The sequence below is a fragment of the Hyla sarda genome, chromosome 2 (assembly GCF_029499605.1).
Source record: "Hyla sarda isolate aHylSar1 chromosome 2, aHylSar1.hap1, whole genome shotgun sequence".
In the NCBI taxonomy this organism is placed as follows: domain Eukaryota; kingdom Metazoa; phylum Chordata; class Amphibia; order Anura; family Hylidae; genus Hyla; species Hyla sarda.
In genome coordinates, this window is record NC_079190.1 from 46,144,199 (window position 1) to 46,164,976 (window position 20,778).

The window sequence follows — 20,778 nt, forward strand, 5'->3', positions numbered from 1 at the left end:
ATCGCGGGGTGCTGCGTGTAATACGCGGCTGGCCGGGACCCTGCCGCACTGCCGGGAGTGAAGTTCACTTCACTCCCGGCAGTTTAACCCTTACAGCCGCGGTCAGAAGTGACCGCGCGCTGTAAGGAGTTCTGACAGAGGGAGGGGGCTCCCTCTGTCTCCTCTGCAGCACCCCGCAGCGCGATCGCGGGGTGCTGCTGCATACCTGGGCAGCCGGGGGTCCTACAAAGAACCCCAGGTCTGCCCTGGGTATTGCCTGAAAGGACGTGCCAGAGGCACGTCCTAATATGCTGCCTGCTAGTGAAAACTGGCAGGCAGCATATAACTGCAATGCTTTGGAATACGAAGTATTCCAAAGCATTAAAAAGTGTAAAAATAAATAAATAAAATAAAAGTGTAAAAATAAAAAAAAATGTAATAAAAGTGTAAAATAAATAAATAAATAAATAAAATAAAAAAAATATATATATATATATATATTATATATATATTATATTAAAAATACATTTATTAAATGAATCTAATTTTAAAAAATGCATAATGTGTAGGATCGCATTGGCGGACATCCCCAGCATGTAATATGCTGCGGATGTCCACCATGTGATCCTACACATTATGCAGCAGTCACGGTAATGAGCTCCCTGCTGCGGCTGGGTAGCTTTGTGTGTCCACTCATAGCGGCGGATTTCCCGCCAGCAGTCATGCGCGGACACACTGAGCTACCCAGCCGCAGCAGTGATGGATATATTCGCCATGAGCGGGTGCTTATTCCCGCAACATGGCGGATATATCCATCAGGAGCCTTAACTGTCACAGACAGACGCATTATACTGCCAGCCGACCAAGGACCAATCAGAGTGGTCCCTGGTCCAGCCAATAACTTGTAGGGGTGCGGTATATAAATGGGGTCACTTGTGGGGGTGGGGGTACTGTTCTGCCCTGAAAGCCAAATGGCGCTCCTCTCCTTCTGAGTCCTACCACGCGGCCAAGGAACCATATATGGCCAAAGCGGGGGTATTTCCGAACATGGGACAAGCAGCTAAATAAAATATAGGGTGCATTTCTTTCAATATCAGAAGTGATGTACAAAAAATATGCCCCCCAAATGATGCATTTGTGAAAAGTTGCAAATTTCGAATTTTTAACACTGACTTTGTAATAATTCCTGCCAAAAAACTATGGTGTTAAAATACTCACTGTACCCCGTAGCGAATACCTTGAGGGGTCTAGTTTTTAAAATGGGGTCATTTGGGGGGGTGTTCCTATGTTCTACTACCTTTTAATTTCTGCAAACCTTGCATAGCACACAAAAAAAGATGTACTTTTCAAATTTTCAAAATTTTCAAAATTTCAAGTTAAATTGTTAGGCTTCTAACGAATTTAAAATTAAATTAAAATTAAAAAATTAAAAACTAAAAAATGATGTCAAAATAAAGTAGACATCTGAAAGTATAAGTTTCATAAACTATTTGCTCAGGAAGTATAAATATATGCAACCTATTAGTGTTAAAATAGCAAAAAATCATATTTTTTTGTAAAAATTTCATGATTTTTTGCATTGTAAAAAAAAACTACAAATGATATGGGTTACTTTTACTATGTACATGAAGGACAACTTGTGACAAAAAAAACAATGTCAGAATTATCGTGATTGGCAAAACGTTACCAGAGTTATTCTCTAATAAAGACAGACATCCCCGATTTGAAAAAACAGGCCTGGTCTTTCAGGGGCATACAGGTTTATTTGCATTGGTCCTTAAGGGGTTAAAAAGCTCTGTATCATACCTTTATTCTTGCTCACATAGTGCAATCTCCCAGCAGGAGAAAGTGGGCGTCTCCCAGCAGGCATGACATTACTGAAGCCCATTACTGAAGCCTGCTGGGGGACCACTTCTGTCCTCACATCGTTGCAGAGCTGTGATAAATAGAAGACCTTAAGCTCTGTGCATGTTTCAGTCTGTGTATCTTTCAGTGAGGCTCTATGAATGTTTCATTGAGGTTCTTTGCAGCTTTCAGTGAGGCACAGAGCAGCTATCAGTCATGTTCAGTGCAGAGAAACGCTTCTTGAGTTTGGTCAACTTCCAGGCCGGGAGGAGACCAAACTCACTAATAATTGCAGCAGGGAAAAGAACAGCGCCACCTAGAGGCGTTTTTGTCTATTACATTTTAAACATATTTATGTTGATAATTTTAAAAGCAAGTGAATAGGAAAGTGTCTGCTAAGTACACAAGGAACACTATATTAAGTTGTCTGATTGCAGGGGGTCCGGCTGCTGGAACCCTCCGTGATCTCCAGGCTGGCACCGCGGCTTTCTGAACACAGGCCTTCCGTGTTTGTGAAGTCACGCCATGTTCTCTCCATTCATGTCTATGGAAGGAGGCCTGGTGGCTGTGTACTAGCTGTCATGCCCTCTCCTATTTACATGAACGGAGGTGGCATGGCATGATGTCATGAACAAGGAAACCCCACATCATGGGGGTACCAGCGCCCAGACCCCCTGCGATCAGACATCTTATCCCCTGTCCTTAGAATAGGGGATAAGATGTTTTTTATCGCGATAGTCCCGATCAGCCTGACTGAGCTCCCGGGAAGCTTTTACTTTCATTTTCAACACGGTGATCAACTTTGATCACCACATCTGAAGGGTTAATATCACGCGGCACAACGATCTGTGCTGCGCGCTATTAGCCCAGTGTCCCAGCTATCAATAGCAGCTGGGACCGACCCGGTGTGATGCGGTGTCACGGCGTGACCCCGTTTTAAACACCGTGACCAGTACGCCCTGCGTCCTTAAGAGGTTAAGGTAATTCAGAAATAAAGCTATTTCTGAGAGAAATATAGGTTATAGACACATACAAATGATATGTACATGATCAGAATGAGATACTGAGCAACATATTACAGTTTATTTTTTTTGGGTGATCTGACAGGTACACTTTGAATGTGTTTCAAGCACGTTGGTGTAATGTCTCTGATTTTCTTACAAAAGTAATTGGAATTTTGTGGATTTTTTTTTACTGTAATTTTGTTTAGCCTATTGAAAGGACAACAGTGTCAGATACAGATATGAAATAAAATTGGCTGAAGCAAGTTTGGACAATTAGAAAATATTTTCGTTTATTTTTTAGGAATTGCTAAACAGTGATTTAGGCACACCTTTATTGCCTAACTATTCTTCAGAATCTTTACCTCACCCAGGAGAACTCTTTAAGGTGGAAGTCACACACTTACAGACCCCCAAAGATGTAAGTACATTATATATACCAATAAGCCTTAAAATTAAGTAGGGACACTGGTACTATCCTGTAGGTGAGGGATTGTTTCCCTAAAGGTAATCCCTCCTACTGCTTCTAGAGGATCATACGGGGCCCTGGAAATGATCTTAAAAATGTCAACATATCTTTCTTTACACATCTTTGGTTTCCAAATGCTCTGGATCTATGTCAATGATGTTCATTGCAAGTAACTTGTAAAATTAAAATACATATAAAATCTATGAAACCTTTGGCTTACATTTGCAGAAAATACTCCTATCTACAAATAGTTAAACCTTTGCAGATCAGCAGTCGTTAACACCTTTCCGACCCATGACATACATGTACGTCAGGGGTCGGGTGAGCGAACATGACTCTGCCCGCGGGCTCCTGGCCGCCTCGCTATGGAAGCCTGGCGTGATGCAGCCCGGCCTTAGCTGACTATAGACGGGTGAGTATAAGAAGACGGAGTCCTTTGAGTGCCATTAGGCCTTTTTCCCTTCTCCACCGACCACCTTTACTGCATCCACCACGTCCTCGACTGCAGTCCCAGTGCCCCACTTCCTGGTGAAGTGACTGACTGGGTGCCTCTGTGTGGGCGCACTCTGTGAACTCATGGGTGGCCGTGGTCCTTTCCACCGCCCATGGAGGTGGTGCCGCCTGCTGCAGCTGCTATTCCGGTACTCCTACTGTGTGTGTGAGTATACCGTTGTACCATGGACCCTCTCCACCATCCATAGAGGTTGGTATGTCTGCCGCAGCTGCTGTTCCGTTACTCCCCTGTGAGTGCGAGTTGACCAATGTACAATGGCCCTCTAAATCATGCTAGGGGTGGTGGAGTCTGCTGCATCCACGGTTGCAGTTTTGGTACCCTGCTATATATCATTAACCATTGTTCCTCTGCCATGCCCTTGGAGAACGTGCTTTCTGCCGCATCTACGGCTGCAGTCCTGGTGCCCCAGGCATGCGGGTGTTGTCGGGAGGGTGTCCTTCCATGCACCCTGGTTTCACCAAACATCTATGGGAGCATGTACAATTGTGGCTGCATTCCGGACCCTGCTTCCGGTGGGAGACAACCATACGTTGTGTCCCTGCAGGTGCAATGGACCTTCTATGGCAGCAGCATGGATGAGGTCCCATTGGATTGCAGTTGGATCGGTTTTTAGTACAATGAATCCAGTGGGTGACCTTGCGTATTTCTATGGCGCTCATGAAAGTACCTTAGCAATGGCAGAGACACTGCAAACAACTCCACCCAAAATGAGGGAAAAGTAACGGCTGAAGGGGTAGGGGGGGGGAGCGGTGGGGGTAGAGTATCGTTGGCATTCCTGTGCCACTGTTTCATGTGTTTCCCGCTGTAGTTTACACAACAAAGGGTTGGTGGTGGGGACCCTGTTCTGGCCAGTACAGTCGTTTCTTTTCCCTCATTTTGGGTGGAGTTGTTTGCAGTGTCCCTGCCATTGCTAAGGTACTTTCATGCCGAGGGGTTCCCCCTCGGGCTTGTTCGGGTTTATTTTCCCCACCCCAGTGGAGGCACTTTAGTGGGCTAGGTAGGCCTTCCTCTCCGACTACTCTATTCGTCTCATCTTTCCTTCTAGGACGGGTGGTATAGGGTTTGTCTACACACGGCTATTACCTCCCATGGGGTGCCTTGCTTTGCTCAGACCGTCTTGGTGCCCCCATGGAGTTGGGGTGGAGTTTCTTAGTGTTCCGCTATTTCTCAGGCTGTCTTGGCATTCCTCTTCCTGTTTAAGGTGTCCTGTCAGTGTTCTGTCAGTATTCGGTGTTCCCTCCTGCGACTGGCTCAGCCATCTCATTTAACCCTTCTGCTACCAGCTTGGGTGTAGCTTAGTGGGTCTCTACTATAGAGATTCAGCCTTCGTTGTATGGCTTTTGTGCGGCTCCTGCTCTTGTCATGCAACCGTTGCCCTTCAACCTCCCTGTGTCAGAGGGTTTCTTTATTTGCTCCTGCCCTCGCTCTCCCCCTTTTTTTTTTGCGGGGTTCTGCTGGATATGGCCTAGTTGCAGCGGTCGCCATCCTAGCTTCGCGGGGGCACTTGTTGGTCCTGCCAGTGCCGTTCAGGTTTCTCCCCTCTTCCTCTGGGTGCGGTGCGGTTCTTGCCAGGTCAATGCTCAGTTGGTTGACATTTCACTGGGTCCCCTCTGTTTTCCTCTCGGTGACTGTGACTCTGTGTTCCCACGTTGGAATTCAATGCTACATTGACCTTGTCTATCTACTAGTCTTTTGTGTCTACGAGTGCTGGATGGCATGGTCGCCTCAGGGGTGGAGGTGCCTTTTTCTCCTGGCCGCAATTCTCCCCCAGGTTGGGTTTCTCTTTCCTGGCGGCCCTGGAGTCATTCTGGTCCCTCTGTATTTTGCCCTTCCAGGCTCTCCTTGCCTTAGGCTCTCTGACGGGTGGCATTTCTAGGCCTGGTTCTCCTGAAGGGTTGTTCCTGGGGCTTCCACCATTCCGGGAGTTCCTCTCTGACCTTGGCAGGGTTCTGGTCCTACTCTTCTCTGCTCTTTCTCGATAGCGGTGGTCTTTGCTTGCCATTTAGGTACTGCCCCGGTCTGGGTGCTCATTAGCTGGAGTGTTCACTCTGGCTTGAGGTTCTCTGCCTCTCCTGGTGGGGACTTCTGGGTTCCTCCTTTCTTCCTTGACATGGGATCCTCTGTTTCTCTGGGCAGCAGCTCCAGTGTTCCTGATGGCTCGACTCCCTCCCTCCGGCCTATTTGCGTTCCTCCTTCTCCCTCCGGAGCTGGAGGGGCCCGGATCGCAGGGTCGCGGGGTAGGGGACCTTCCGGTCGGCCTGGTTGCCCTCTCTTGGCGGTTTCCTACGTCTCCATGTGTGGGGTCCACCTTATTGCATGTTGTTCACACTTTCATAGCTGTGCGGCGCACTCATGGGTTCTTTTCCACCGGGTCTTACGCTGAGTGACCTAGGATTGAGGGTTTGAGTTTATCCCCCTTGGTTCGAGTGTTTGGCGGGTTCATCCTGCCCTAACCGCCTTCCTGGACATTTTCTTCAGGCGCGCGGGTCTATACAGGTGTTTTGCTTTCTTTTCTCTTCGTCCAATTCTGGCAACACTGGTATCTGCCTTCTGGCTGAGCATGCTCAGCTGCTTTTCTATGTTCTCTCTCCTCAGCCTCCGTCCTACGGTGGTGGTTGGCCTTCTGTCAGGGCTCTCCCTTCCTGCCTCTCCAGCATGTTTTTCTTCTGGGAGTGGCGTTTCCTCGCCATGTTTGTCTGGCTTAGCCAACTCTCTGCATTAGGCTTCCCTTCTCTCTCCTCAGTGTTGTGGTCAGGCCTCGGTGGTCTGCGTCTAATGTCTTTTCATCAGGGGTGTCTTCCGCTCTCCTGCCAGGACAGGTTTGCCCCGGCAGGCCTCTGGGGCAACCATTTGTTTCTATTTGGTCAGCTGTCAGACCCCAGCCTCTGCACAGTGCCTTCCTTTTGGGTCGTGCCTTGCCCCTCATGTTTTGTGTGGGGCTGCCAGGTGGTTGGTAGCCGGTTTCCTCTGAGCCTCGTCCACTTTCTTGGGTGACTGGTTATGGCTCAGTCTCTCGCCTGACCTTCCCTTCTCTGGCGGTTGTTTTTCCCACCCCAGGGACTGCTTTGGGACGTCCCATTTTCTCTGTGTCCCCCAATAAGGCGACCGAGAAAAGGCGATTCCTATGTGCTGCAGGCCCTCTCTAACTACTTTGGAAAAATGTGTGCAGTCCAATAGGGCTTGTGCAAAATAGCATTAGTTGACTGCTAAAATATAAAAATTAACTCATATAATAAAACAGGTGCACAATCTGAAACATAAGATTTATGGTCACAATTTGTCTAAATACCATAGTAGCACAGTCACTTTAGGGGCTACAATAGAACACAAAAATATATAGGAATGCTTCAGATGAGCCTGTAGTGCTCTGCTGGGTTACAGAGTCCGTTGATGGAAGAATACCGCAGCCAGCGGCCATAGTGTCTTTGCAAGTGAGCGACAGTGAAGTTACTACGAAGCTGCATCCAGGACAAGTTTCCTTCATTTTGGAAAATTACGATTAAGCCCCCCCCCCGACTGTGTTATTTGTTTGGAGGCCACCCTTCTCTCCCCTGACAGATGATGTCAGGAGGAGAAAATGATCAATAATGTTGGATTTTAACTGCCCGATCATTTCGTTTTTAGGGAGATATGCCTCCTGGGGAAAAGTCTGGCAGTGGTTAATGAACTAAGTTAGACCAGTGTTTTCCAAACAGGGTGCCTCCAGCTGTTGCAAAACTACAACTTCCAGCAAGCCAAAGGCTGTCTGGGCATGCTGGGAGTTATAGTTTTGCCAGATCTGGAGGCATACTGTTTGGAAAACACTGGTCTAACTTAGTTCATTTAAAACAGACATTCATATACTTTTATTTTAAATACTACTTGGTTGTAGCTACAGGCAATTATAAGTTGAGATGGGCAAGACAGCTACAGATTATAATCACCTAGCAACTGTACAACTGGAATTGGATACAGAACTATTCATGTTTTTCTTTTTTGCAGGTCTTCATTCGTTTGAAGGAAAAAAGTAATGGAGATGATGATGGAGACTGTGATCCTCTTAAATCCACCCTTAAGAAAATCAACTCTGAAGGGAATGAGTTGCTATACTTGACAGATTTTAGAACAGGTTCTGAGTGATTGTTACAGTTTCTGTCTGTTGCACATAACTTTCATATCTTAGTGTTTCCCATCAAGGGTACCTCCAGCTGTTGCAAAACTGCAACTCCCAGCATGTCCGGTCAGCCAAAGGCTGTCTGGGCATGTTAGGAGTTGTAGTTGTGCAACAGCTGGTTGCACTCTGGTTAAGAAACACTGTCTTTTCTCTTTTTATTTACAGCCATGCCGTGTCTTGCTACTTACAGAGATGGATTGTTGCATAGAGCAAAATTACAATCTATTAAAAGTTATGACCCTGTCACCTGTGTTGTGGAGTTTGTTGACTATGGAAATACAGCAGTACTGGATGTCTACAGGTAATAAAATATAAGGTTCCTATGTATACTAGAGCCAGGACAGGGCTTTTGGTTCAAATCTGTGTACATACTGTGTTTCATAGTGACATGTAAGATGTTTTGATCAGTGGGGGGTGAGGGGGTCCTGGGGCTGAGATCCCCAACGTTGAGCTGTTAGTCCCAGATCCCCACCAATTAAAACTTCTGTCAGAAGTTATTTTGCTTGTTTTTTATTAGACTTTAGGGTAGGATCACAAATAGCGTAAACGCTGCGTATTTGACGCACCTGTGGATTTGACACTGCATATTTCAGTGTTAGCAAAGTATTTGGGTGTTTATTAATACTCCCATAGACTATGCTAGCTCAGAAATATACGCAAAGTTACAATAAATATTTGTTTAATCAAAAATGAAAACAGAGAGGACACCGGCAAAACAAACAATTGGAGGAAATGGGGTAGAAAGAAAAAAGCAAGAAAAAAGGGAGGGCAAGGAGAGGGAGAATTCGAGGCAGTCTGTCAATATTCAGAGAAGGAGGTGATTAGTTATATTAGGCCAGGGAATAATGGAAGGAGGACAAGGTAAAAGTGTCAGATTGTTGGGGGTGCAACCAATGGGACCCCCCCAGTGATCTTCAGCCCCAGCTCTCCTCCTGCACAGAACCAGGGTCAGCACGCGTGCTCCATTCATCTCTATAGGAGAGCTGAAGCGCTGTCATTGGATATCTCTGGCTCTCCCATAGAGATACATGGAGGGAGTGTATTGGCTACCACTTTGTGCAGTGGTCGATACAGCTCCGTGCAGGAGGAAAGCCAGGGCAGCGTGCAGGAGATCGCGGGGGTCCCAGCAGTCAGACCCATGTGATCTGACACCCTTATCCTATCATTTGGATAGGGGATACATTTTTCTAGGCAGGACTACTTATTTATCTTGTTGTGACAATATGAATGTTTTTTTTTCTTTCTAGTTTATTCCAACTCCCCCCTTCACTGATTCAGTATCCAGCAAAAGCTATCAAAGTGAAACTGGCTGGATTCAAGCCTCCAAAAAATGATTTCCAAGATGTGAGAATTCTGTACTGCCCAGAATGGAGCATAAAAGCACTGTATGATATGATGGACATAGTGGAAAAAAAGACACTTACTGCTTCATGTGTTGTAAGAGCATTTTAGTATTTATTTATCAAATATCATGACAGATGCCTTTATTTTTTGTAAAGTTAACTACCGTATTTATCGGGGTATACCACGCACCGGCCTATTACACGCACCCTCATTTTACCAAGGATATTTGGGTAAAAAAAAAGAGGGTGCGTGTGTGCGCGTGAATACCCCGATACACCCCCAGGAAAGGCAGGGGGAGAGAGGCCGTCGCTGCCCGCTTCTCTCCCCCTGCCTTTCCTGGGGTCCAGAGCCCTGCTGCCGGCCCTTCTCTCCCCCTGGCTATCGGCGGCGCTGCCCGTTCTGTCCCCCTGACTATCGGTGCCGGCGCCGATAGCCAGGGGGAGAGAAGCGGCGCCGACAGCCAGGGGGAGAGAAGGGGCAGCGGCACCCATTGCCGGCGCCGCTGCCCCGTTGGCTCCCCCCATCCCCGGTGGCATAATTACCTGGGTCGGGTCCGCGCTGCTGCAGGCCTCCTGCGCGCGTCCCCTGCATCATTGCTATGCACGGCGCGGCGCACTGACGTCATGCACCGCGCCGTGCAGCGCATAGCAACGACGCCGGGGACGCACGCCGGAGGCCTGCAGCAGCGTGGACCCGACCCAGGTAATTATGCCACCGGGGATGGGGGGAGGCAAAGGGGCAGCGACGCCGGCAATGGGTGCCGCTGTCCCTTCTCTCCCCCCTGGCTGTCGGCGCCGGCAATGGGGCGCCGGCACAGATAGTCAGGGGGACAGAACGGGCAGCGGCGCCGATAGCCAGGGGGGAGAGAAGGGCCGGCAGCAGGGCTCTAGACCCCCAGGAAAGGCAGGGGGAGAGAAGCGGGCAGCGACGGCCTCTCTCTCCCCCTGCCTTTCCTGGGGTTGTATCGGCGTATAACACGCACATAGACTTTAGGCTAAAGATTTTAGCCTAAAAAGTGCGTGTTATACGCCGATAAATACGGTATTTCAATTTGCTGGAGTTTGTAATAGTTCCCTTAGGTAGAGTCTAGGTGTCTATGCAGAGCATGGATAAGCCATTTCATAACGGTTATAATATTTTTAATATTGTTCACCATAAATAATAATTCATAATTGAGTTATTACCCCAACATCATTCCATAGCCTTACTAATCAGTAATTTTAGGAAACCAGTAAACAGGTTTACTTTAACCCCCTTGGATGCAGGGTTTTTCTGTTTTTGCATTTTCATTTTTTTCCTCATCACCTTCTAAAAAGCATCACTGTGCCGCACGCTATTAGCCCATTAGCCGCTGGGACCGACCCGGTATGACGCCGGGTCACGGTGTGACCGCATGTTATATACCGGGCGCAGGGCGTACAGGTACACCCTGCGTCCTTAAGAGGTTAAATTCCTGCACTTTGCCATGAAGAAGTTGGTGTGAGTAGAATGGGCTCTCATATGCAATGGGGGGACTTTTAACCCCTTAAGGACGCAGGGTTTTTCAGTTTTTGCACTTTCGTTTTTTCCTCCTTACCTTTTAAAAATCATAACCCTTTCAATTTTCGAAAAAATAAATTGAAGGTGGGGGGCTCACACTAATAGGTGATGAATGAGTATCGAGGTACTGTATGATACACGTTAACCCTACGTGTCAAAGTATAATATAGAATAATGTATGGAGATACAGACCTCTAGATACACATATGATAGTGTTCTGTGTGGAATGTCAGGATGGAATGTATAGTGATTAAAGGGGTACTCTGGTGGTAAACATTTTTTTTAAATCAACTGGTGGCAGAAAGTTAAACAGATTTGTAAATTACTTCTATTAAAAAATCTTATTCCTTCCAGTACTTATCAGCTGCTGTATAGAGGACGTTCTTTTCTTTTTCAATTTCTTTTCTGTCTGTCCACAGTGTTCTCTGCTGACACATCTGGTGTTAGGAACTGTTCAGAGCAGGATAGGTTTGCTATGGGGATTTTCTCCTGCTCTGGACAGTTCCTGACATGGACAGAGGTGTCAGCAGAGAGCACTGTGGTCATGACAGAAAAGAAATTTTAAAATAAAAGAACTTCCTCTGTAGTATACAGCAGTTGATAAGTGCTGGAAGGATTACATTTTTTAAATAGAAGTCATTTACAAATCTGTTTAACTTTCTGGCACCAGTTGAATAAAAAAAAATATATATATATGTTTTCCACCGGAGTACCCATTTAATGGTCTAGTGTCAGGATATGGTGATATTAATTGACATATATTACTGACTGGGTATTATAACTGATTAGTAGTGTTGATTAATAATAAATATTGAATTGATATAATACTAATAAATAAATTATAAATAATAGATACAGCCTAAGTGATAAAGGTGATAATAATGACATTTTAATTATTGGTATTGCGTGTGCGGCTGTGCAGGGCCCTTGCACTAACCACACCTTTATACAACTACCGTATATACTCGAGTATAAGCCGACCCGAGTATAAGCCGAGACCCCTAATTTCAACCCAAAATCCCAGGAAAAGTTATTGACTCGAGTATAAGCCTAGGGTGGGAAATACCTCATCCCCCCCTGTCATCATCCAGACCAGTCATTAACATCCTCATCATCATCCCACACATCCCCCCTTCATCATCCCCTTATCATCCCGCACATCCCCCCTTCATCATCCCCTTGTCATCATCCCACACATCCCCCCTTCATCATCCCCTTATCATCCCGCACATCCCCCCTTCATCATCCCCTTATCATCCCACACATCCCCCCTTCATCACCCCCTTGTAATCATCCCACACCCCCCCCCCTTCATCATCCCCACACCCCCCCTTCATCATCCTCTTCTCATCATTCGCCCTCAGTGGTCTTCAACCTGCGGACCTCCGGAGGTTTCAAAACTACAACTCCCAGCAAGCCCGGGCAGCCATCGGCTGTCCGGGCTTGCTGGGAGTTGTAGTTTTGAAACCTCCGGAGGTCCGCAGGTTGAAGACCACTGCGGCCTTCAACATCATCCAGCCCCCCTCTCACCCCCTTTAGTTCTGAGTACTCACCTCCGCTCGGCGCTGGTCCGGTCCTGCAGGGCTGTCCGGTGAGGAGGTGGTCCGGTGAGGAGGTGGTCCGGGCTGCTATCTTCACCGGGGGCGCCTCTTCTCCGCGCTTCCGGCCCGGAATAGAGGCGTTGCCTTGACAATGACGCAGAAGTACGTTGGCAATGAACGCACCTCTGCGTCGTTGTCACGGCAACGTGACTATTCTGAGGCCGGGCCCGAAGCGCTTAGAGGCCTCCCCGGTGAAGATAGCAGCCCGGAACCACTATCCCACCGGACCACCTCCTCACCGGACAGTCCTGCAGGACCGGACCAGCGCCGAGCGGAGGTGAGTACTCAGAACTAAAGGGGGTGAGAGGGGGCTGGATGATGTTGAAGGCCGCAGTGGTCTTCAACCTGCGGACCTCCGGAGGTTTCAAAACTACAACTCCCAGCAAGCCCGGACAGCCGATGGCTGCCCGGGCTTGCTGGGAGTTGTAGTTTTGAAACCTCTGGAGGTCCGCAGGTTGAAGACCACTGCGGGTGGGGGAGTTCACTCGAGTATAAGCCGAGGGGGGTGTTTTCAGCACGAAAAATCGTGCTGAAAAACTCGGCTTATACTCGAGTATATATGGTAATTAAATACTTGGTTAAAACAAAGAAGCCATAAAATATATATTAACATTAAATATGCCTTCTTTGTTTTAACCAAGTATTTAATTAGTTGTATAAAGGTGTGGTTAGTGCAAGGGCCCTGCACAGCCGCACACGCAATACCAATAATTAAAATGTCATTATTATTACCTTTATCACTTAGCCGGTATCTATTATTTATCATTTATTAGTATTCTATCAATTCAATATTTATTATTAATCAACACTACTAATCAGTTATAATACCCAGTCAGTAATATACGTCAAGTAATATCACCGTATCCTGACACTAGACCATTAATCACTATACATTCCATCCTTTCAATTTTCCACCTAAAAATCCCTATTATGGCTTATTTTTTTGCGTCACCAATTCTACTTTGCAGTGACATCAGTCATTTTACCCAAAAATTCACGGCGAAACGGGAAAAAAAATAATTGTGCAACAAAATCGAAGGAAAACGCCATTTTGTGACTTTTGGGGGCTTCCGTTTCTACGCAGTGCATATTTCGGTAAAAATGACACCTTATCTTTATTCTGTAGGTCCATACGGTTAAAATGATCCCCTACTTGTATAGGTTTGATTTTGTCGTACTTCTGGAAAAAATCATCACACCATGCAGGAAAATTTATATGTTTAAAAATGTCATCTTCTGACCCCTATAACTTTTTTATTTTTCAGCATATGGGGCGGTATGAGAACTATTTTTTTGCACCATGATCTGAAGTTTTTATCAGTACCATTTTTGTTTTGATCGGACTTTTTGATCACCTTTTATTCATTTTTTAATAGTATAAAAAGTGACAAAAAATAAGCTTTTTTGGACTTTGGAATATTTTTAACGCGTACGCCATTGACCGAGCGGTTTAATTAACGATATATTTTTATAGTTCGGACATTTAGGCACGCGGCGATACCACATATGTTTATTTTTATTTACACTGTTTTATTTTTTTATGGGAAAAGGGGGGCGATTCAAACTTTTAGGGAAGGGGTTAAATGATCTTTATTAACACTTTTTTTTTGCAGTGTTTAGCTCCCATAGGGACCTATAACACTGCACACACTGATCTCTCATGCTGATCACTGGCGTGTATTAACACGCCTGTGATCAGTGTTATCGGCGCTTGACTGCTCCTGCCTGGATCTCAGGCACGGAGCAGTCATTCGTCGATCGGACACGGAGGAGGCAGGTAAGGGCCCTCCCGGTGTCCTGTAAGCTGTTCGGGACACCGCAATTTCACCGCGACGGTCCTGAACAGCCCGATTGAGCAGCCGGGTTACTTTCACTTTCATTTCAGACGTGGCGGTCAGCTTTGATCGCCGCATCTGAAGGGTTAATACAGGGCATCACCGCGATCGGTGATGTCCTGTATTAGCCGCGGGGACACCGCGTGACCCCGCGGCAGTCGGCAGAGGACGTAAATATACGTCCTTTGTCGTTAAGGGGTTAAGGGTCTGTTCACACGTGCGTATTTTCATCTGCAGATTTGCTGTCAGATTTTGCTACCCATTGAAGTCAATGGGCAACAAAGTCTGCATCAAAAATACGCACATTTGAACGCACCCTAGAGGGGTTTTTCAGGACTTATTTGTGGGTGTTACAAATAATAAAAGCTAGTTAAGCTGGGTTCACACTGCGTTTTTGCTTTCCATCACAGGTATTCATCTGCATTCCACCTAGAACATACATAGTGGCATACAGCAACAGATTGCTTTTATTTTAGTGGCCCGAATGGAATCACCCAGTGACTCCGTTTAGGACGCTTTCAGCTGCTATATGCTAATTTAATGAAGCTCATTAGTGCCTTCGGCTGGGAACGCGATGCTTATGCATGCCTGTGATTGAAAGCAAAAATGCTGTGTGAACCCAGCCTTGTTTATTGCAATCCAATAGAAAAACAAGAAGATATAGCACTCACCCTTTAGATTAATAACGTGGAGGGAATTTTTTAGCCCCTTAACGACCAAGGACAAATATTTACTTCCTTCATATCGGGTCGGTCCCGATGTATCTGAAGCCGGGACCCGGGGCTAATAGCGCGCGGCATTGATCGCGGTGCCGCGCACTATTAACCCTTTAAATGCGGCGTTCAAAGTTGAACGCTGCATCTAAAATGAAAGTGAAAGCTGCCCGGCTGCTCAGTGGGGCTGATCGGGACCACCGCAGTGAAAATGCGGTGTCCCTTCGGTGATTGATTGCTCCAAGCCTGAGATGCAGGCTTGAGCAATCGACCGCCGATAACACTGATCACTGCAAAGCTATGGCTTTGCAGTGATCAGTGTAAAAGATCAGTGTGTGCAGTGTTATAGGTCCCTATGGGAGCTATAACACTGCAAAAAAAAGTGTAAAAAAAAAGTTAATAAATGTGATTTAACCCTTTCCTTAATAAAAGGATCACCCCTTTTCCCATTTAAAAAAACCACCATGTGAATAAAAATAAATATATGTGGTATCGCCGCGTGCGTAAATGTCTGAACTTTAAAAATATATCATTAATTAAACCGCATGGTCAATGGCGTACGCGCAAAAAAATTCCAAAGTCCAAAATAGCGTATTTTTGGTCGCTTTTTATATCATGAAAAAATGAATAAAAAGTGATCAAAAAGTCCGATCAATACAAAAATGGTACCGCTAAAAACGTCAGATCACGGTGCAAGAAATGAGCCCTCATACCGCCCCATACGCAGAAAAATAAAAAAGTTATAGGGGTCAGAAGATGACAATTTTAAACATATACATTTCCGTGCATGTAGTTATGATTTTTTCCAGAAGTACGACAATATCCAACCAATATAAGTAGGGTATTATTTTAGTCGTATGGACCTACAGAATAAAGATCAGGTGTCATTTTTTCTTCAATTTCGTCGCACAATGATTTTTTTTTTTCCGTTTCGCTGTAGATTTTTGGGTAAATTGACTGATGTCACTGCAAAGTAGAATTGGTGGTGCAAAAAATAAGCCATAATATGTATTTTTAGGCTAACTCTTTGGGCCATGATTTTTATCCGTACCAAAAATACGCAATTTTGGACTTTTTTTTTATGTGTACGCCATTGACCGTGTGGTTTAATAATTTTTTTTATAATATATATATATATAGAGAGAGTTATAGTTCGGACATTTACGCACGCGGCGATACCACGTTTATTTTTATTTTTAATGGGAAAAGGGGGGTGATTCAAAGTTTTACTGAAGGGGTTAAATAACATTTATTAACTTCTACTGTTTACACTTTTTTTTAGTCCCCATAGATTTGCATACACTGTTCAATGCTATGCCATGCCATGCCATAGCATAGCATAGATCAGTGTTATTGGTGCTCTACTGCTCCAGCCTGGATCTCAGGCATGGAGCAATAGAACGCCAATCGGACAGCGAGGATCAAAGTAAAGAGCCTCCCGCTGTCCGGGACGCTGTGATTTCACCGCGGCGGTCCCGAACAGCCCCCTGAGCTAACCGGCAACTGTTTTCTCCTGTTTTAGACGCCGCGATCAACTTTGATTGCGGCGTCTAAAAGGGTAATACCGGACATCAGCCCGGGAGTCCTGGTTGCTGATAGCAACCGGGACCTGCCTGGTATGAAAAGTGCTCAGCTCCTGAGCACGCTTCACATAGAGGGAGCCGGACGTGGACATAAATATACATCCTGCGTGCTTAGGGGTTAAAGAGGTAGTCCAGTATCTAAAAAAAAAAAGTATATCCTATCGGTAGGATACGGGATAAGCGAAGGTGGTCCCCTCGCAATCTCCTACCCAGCACCCTGGTTCTCTGTGTGGACTCCCACATGAAGCTGTGGTTGACAAGCCCACACAGTGCTATGGGAGAGCTGTAATACCCCAAACACTGTACAGTCCTGGAGTATTTCTGACGGAAAAGGATTGCAGTAATACATGTTTTTGCTATACACATGTCCATTTGTGTGTATTGGAACTAAACCAAAAAAAAGGGAGGAAAAAAAGCTAATTGGACATAATGTCACACCAAACTCCAAAAATGTGCTGGACAAAATTAGTGCCACCCTTTCAAAATAGTGGAAAAATAAGATTAATGAGCATCAGATGCTTGAAACAAACTCACCTGGGGCAAGTAACAGGTGTGCGCAATATAAAATACACACAAAGGGAATAAACGTGTATAGCAAAACATGTGTTACTGCAATCCTTTTCTGTGAGAAATACTTCATCTTCTTGAAAATTTTCAGGGGTGTCAACATTTACGGCCATGACTGTATCTCCGGCTCTCCCATAAATATACATAGAGGGGGCATGTCAGCCCCAGCTTTGTGCGGTGGTCGACACACCTCCATTCATGAGGAGAGCGAGGTTCCTTACGGGAGATTGTGGGAGGGCCCAGTGGTCAGACCCCCAAGATCTGACATCTTATCCCCTATCTGTAGGATAAGTTTTTTTGATACTAGATAACTCCTGTAAGCCTCTTTGGGATGGAGTTCACCAGGGCTTCACAGGTTGCCACTGAAGTCATCCTCCATGACAACATCACAGAGATGGTGGACAGCAAGCACTGTAGGGAACAACATATTAAGGTCCATAATGTGTTGCTGATTTGTAAAAAGTTACAAGTTATCATGGAACTTTTCCAACCAAAAAAATATATCAATCTGCTCCGCTCCTTCTGCTTGACAACATGATCCCTGAAGACTGCATTATCAACGGGACAGGTTCCATTAACATAAAGAATGTGTGTGCTTTGCTCTCGATATTTACTTCTTTAGAAGTTAAAGGGGTTTTTCAACCTGTAAAAAATGATGGGCAACAATATTAAAGGGGAACTCCTGTGGAAATAAGTTAAAAACAAATGTTTCTCGGTTGCTCTTCATTGGGGGACACCTAACTGATGGGTATATGCTCTTGCCACTAGGAAGCTAGCTAGTGTAAGCAAGGAGGCAAGACACAGGTCTGGGAGCTTCCCAGACCTGGTCTTTTTAATTAGTTCTAGTAAACGCTGTTTAGTTAGATTTTTTTACTCTCTTTAGTTTCCTTTTTTCAGGTGGGTGTTCAGGAACATGTCGCTTATTGCACATGCATTGCCTACAATAGAGACTGTGCTTGTCTGATCAGTCCTGATTGAGTCTGTGATGCATAGAATGTCTGCCCTGTAATTTTCCGGGTAGATATTCCATTGTGGATGGGCCCTTATACTTCTGTAGTTTTATAGCAGGGGAACTCAAGCGAAAAATAATCACAAATTTAGAATCGGCAGCTTTTATTGATTACTGTGGTTTAGGAGGAGACTCTTTAAAGGCCAAGAACAAATGAGAAAACATGGACTAATGATGTGGCTTTCTTTTTCTAGACTGCTTTAGAAAATACTGTGTTCTTGTATGATGAAAACAATGAACTGGTTCACAAGCCATTGGTTGCTATGGGACTGGCAGAGTTAGAGGAGATGTGAATACTGACAGGTATTATTGGTTCGTTTTCGACACTAGAACATTAAATGGGCACTATCATTAAAATATTTTTTTTTGCATATGATACAGCAGGTAAAATAAGATTTGTAATTTTACTCCTTGTAAAAGTGTTTTTTTTTCTGTCACTTTAATGGCCTTATAAATCTGGCCACTAGGGGTCTCCCTTGTAGTTGAGACCTTATTCAGTCTGCTCATAAATCACAGACTTTGGTCTCCTGCTGGACTGGCAGGAGACCAAATTCAGGAAGTGCAGTCTGGCCATAGGCAGTGAATAGCGCACTCTCTGTGCTTTTGTATGAAAGAGGGAGTGCTATTCAATGCCTATGGCCAGACCGCACTTCCTGAGTTTGGTCTCCTGCCAGTCCAGCAGGAGACCAAAGTCTGTGCTTTTGAACAGACAGAATTCAGTCTGGACCAGAAGGGAGACCCCTAGTGGCCAGATTTGACAGTGACACTAGGCCCATTAAACATATAGGAGGAGATTTACCGAAACCTGTGCAAAAAAGAAAAGGGTGCAGTTGCCCACAGCAACCAAATCTCTTTCACTTTTCTGGACTTTTTTGCTATAGGCAACTGCTCCACTTTTCGTCTACACAGGTTTTGATAAATCTCCCCCAATAAACTTGTGTACAAGGTTACATTCTATGTTAGATTTGTTTTATGCAGTGACTATAGTTTACACGTGTGTTTGTTTGTTTTTTTCCACCAGGTTACAAAGCTGTCTACTCAACAAACCTATCAAAACAGATGCTCCATAATCTAACGAAAAGTTTGATTGATTTTTTTTTTTTTTTGCAACATGTATATATATGAAGATTGTTGTATATTTTTTTGTTAATGACCATTAAAAGCAAAAAGTTCTGCATTACAATGGCTCTCATAAAAATGTCTCTTTGAATGGTCAAGCTGTTACCAGACACAGCAACTCCTTTAATTCCTAAAATGACTTATAAAATTAGTGTTTCCCAACCAGCATGCCTTCTGCTGTTGCAAAACTACAACTCCCAGGAAGCCCAGATGGCGCATGCCAGAAGTTGTAGTTTTGCAACAGCAGGAGGCACACTGGTTGGGAAACATTGCTGTAGACCTAGGTTTACAAACCCATGCTCTTCCCATCTGCAATAAACAATCACACATCAAATCTTGTTTATTATATTAAATGTATTTTAAATACATGTTAATTAAAAAAATAAAATGCTTATGTACAGCTCATATATACAGTAAGTACATAATGGGACATTCTGCTTTTACAAAACATATATACATGGTGAGCGCAAACAGAAATAATGACATAAATAACGTAACAATAATTCATCGCTGCCTCTTCACACCTTAGTGTCCATGATAACATTGCCATCTTTGTCTTTAACCCTGACCCTTCCGGAAGCGTATTTAGTTTCCTGTTGGCCATTGGTGTATACGGTTTTGACTGTTCCGTCTGGGTATTCCCGCCTTTTATACTGAGGCGTATGCAATTCTCGTTGTCCGTTATCAAATTCTATTACTTTGGTCCCATCTCTAAAGCAAATTCAGAAGATAACAGCATATGTAAATAAATAAATATGGAAATGGGATGGATAGAAAATGCTGCAAGATTTGGATTTACTACTGTATGAGTAAATAATGTTACATGCAGAAAGTAATGTGTTTTTGCCAATCCTAAGAGTATTCCCTACCTGAAAGTCCTACGTCTGGGATAGCTAGATTAAGGGTTACCTGGTCCCTTCACTCTGCTGAATCCGAAAAGAGCAAAGTTGGCTGTTTTACACAGTTTATGCAGCCTCAAGCAGGCCAGATAGGAATACCCCTTTAAAGGGGGTCCCGGGATCATTTAGAACGCTGGGTGTGGGCAGCGAGGGTCGTGACGTTACCCCACACCCCCTCAATGCAAGTCTATGGGAGGGGGCGTGGCAGCTGCGCCAAGGTGCTCCAAATGCTGGGGCAACAGAGTACCCCCTTTAAGATTCTTTATCAAATCTTGTATCCATTTTATTTTGTAAAAAGTATTTCTCACCAATCGTTCAATTGCATCACATGTCTACATGAACCACTAAATTTATTGTAAATTTGTTATTGATGATACAAATGTTTAAATGATTCCTGACCTATTAAAAAGGCTCAACCCCACTTATACCATCTATTCACAAATATGTAAAAGGAAACAAAAAAAATATTCTACCTTACAAAAAATGGGTTTTGTTCATGAATTGGCTGAGCAGGCCGACACTTGTGTTCGTCCAGGAAGGTTGGGGCCGCTCTGCTCTGACAGGTAAGTAGCAGGGGCCCCAGCAGTCTGAGCCCCCATGATCAGAAA

The 20,778-nt window shown here is 44.9% G+C and overlaps 2 protein-coding genes across 2 annotated transcripts in view; one reads left to right on the plus strand and one right to left on the minus strand.

Moving 5' to 3' along the window:
• Positions 1-19,325, plus strand: part of RNF17 (ring finger protein 17) — a 183,214-nt gene extending 163,889 nt beyond the window's left edge. Inside the window, exons 35-40 of the mRNA XM_056560060.1 lie at positions 3,130-3,246; positions 7,790-7,916; positions 8,127-8,262; positions 9,209-9,398; positions 18,347-18,455; positions 19,174-19,325. Coding sequence (XP_056416035.1) covers positions 3,130-3,246; positions 7,790-7,916; positions 8,127-8,262; positions 9,209-9,398; positions 18,347-18,445 — 669 coding nt within the window. The 3' untranslated portion in view covers positions 18,446-18,455; positions 19,174-19,325. The remainder of the gene's footprint in view (positions 1-3,129; positions 3,247-7,789; positions 7,917-8,126; positions 8,263-9,208; positions 9,399-18,346; positions 18,456-19,173) is intronic.
• A 190-nt stretch (positions 19,326-19,515) lies between these two features.
• Positions 19,516-20,778, minus strand: part of CENPJ (centromere protein J) — a 70,759-nt gene continuing 69,496 nt past the window's right edge. Inside the window, exon 17 of the mRNA XM_056561688.1 lies at positions 19,516-19,982. Coding sequence (XP_056417663.1) covers positions 19,790-19,982 — 193 coding nt within the window. The 3' untranslated portion in view covers positions 19,516-19,789. The remainder of the gene's footprint in view (positions 19,983-20,778) is intronic.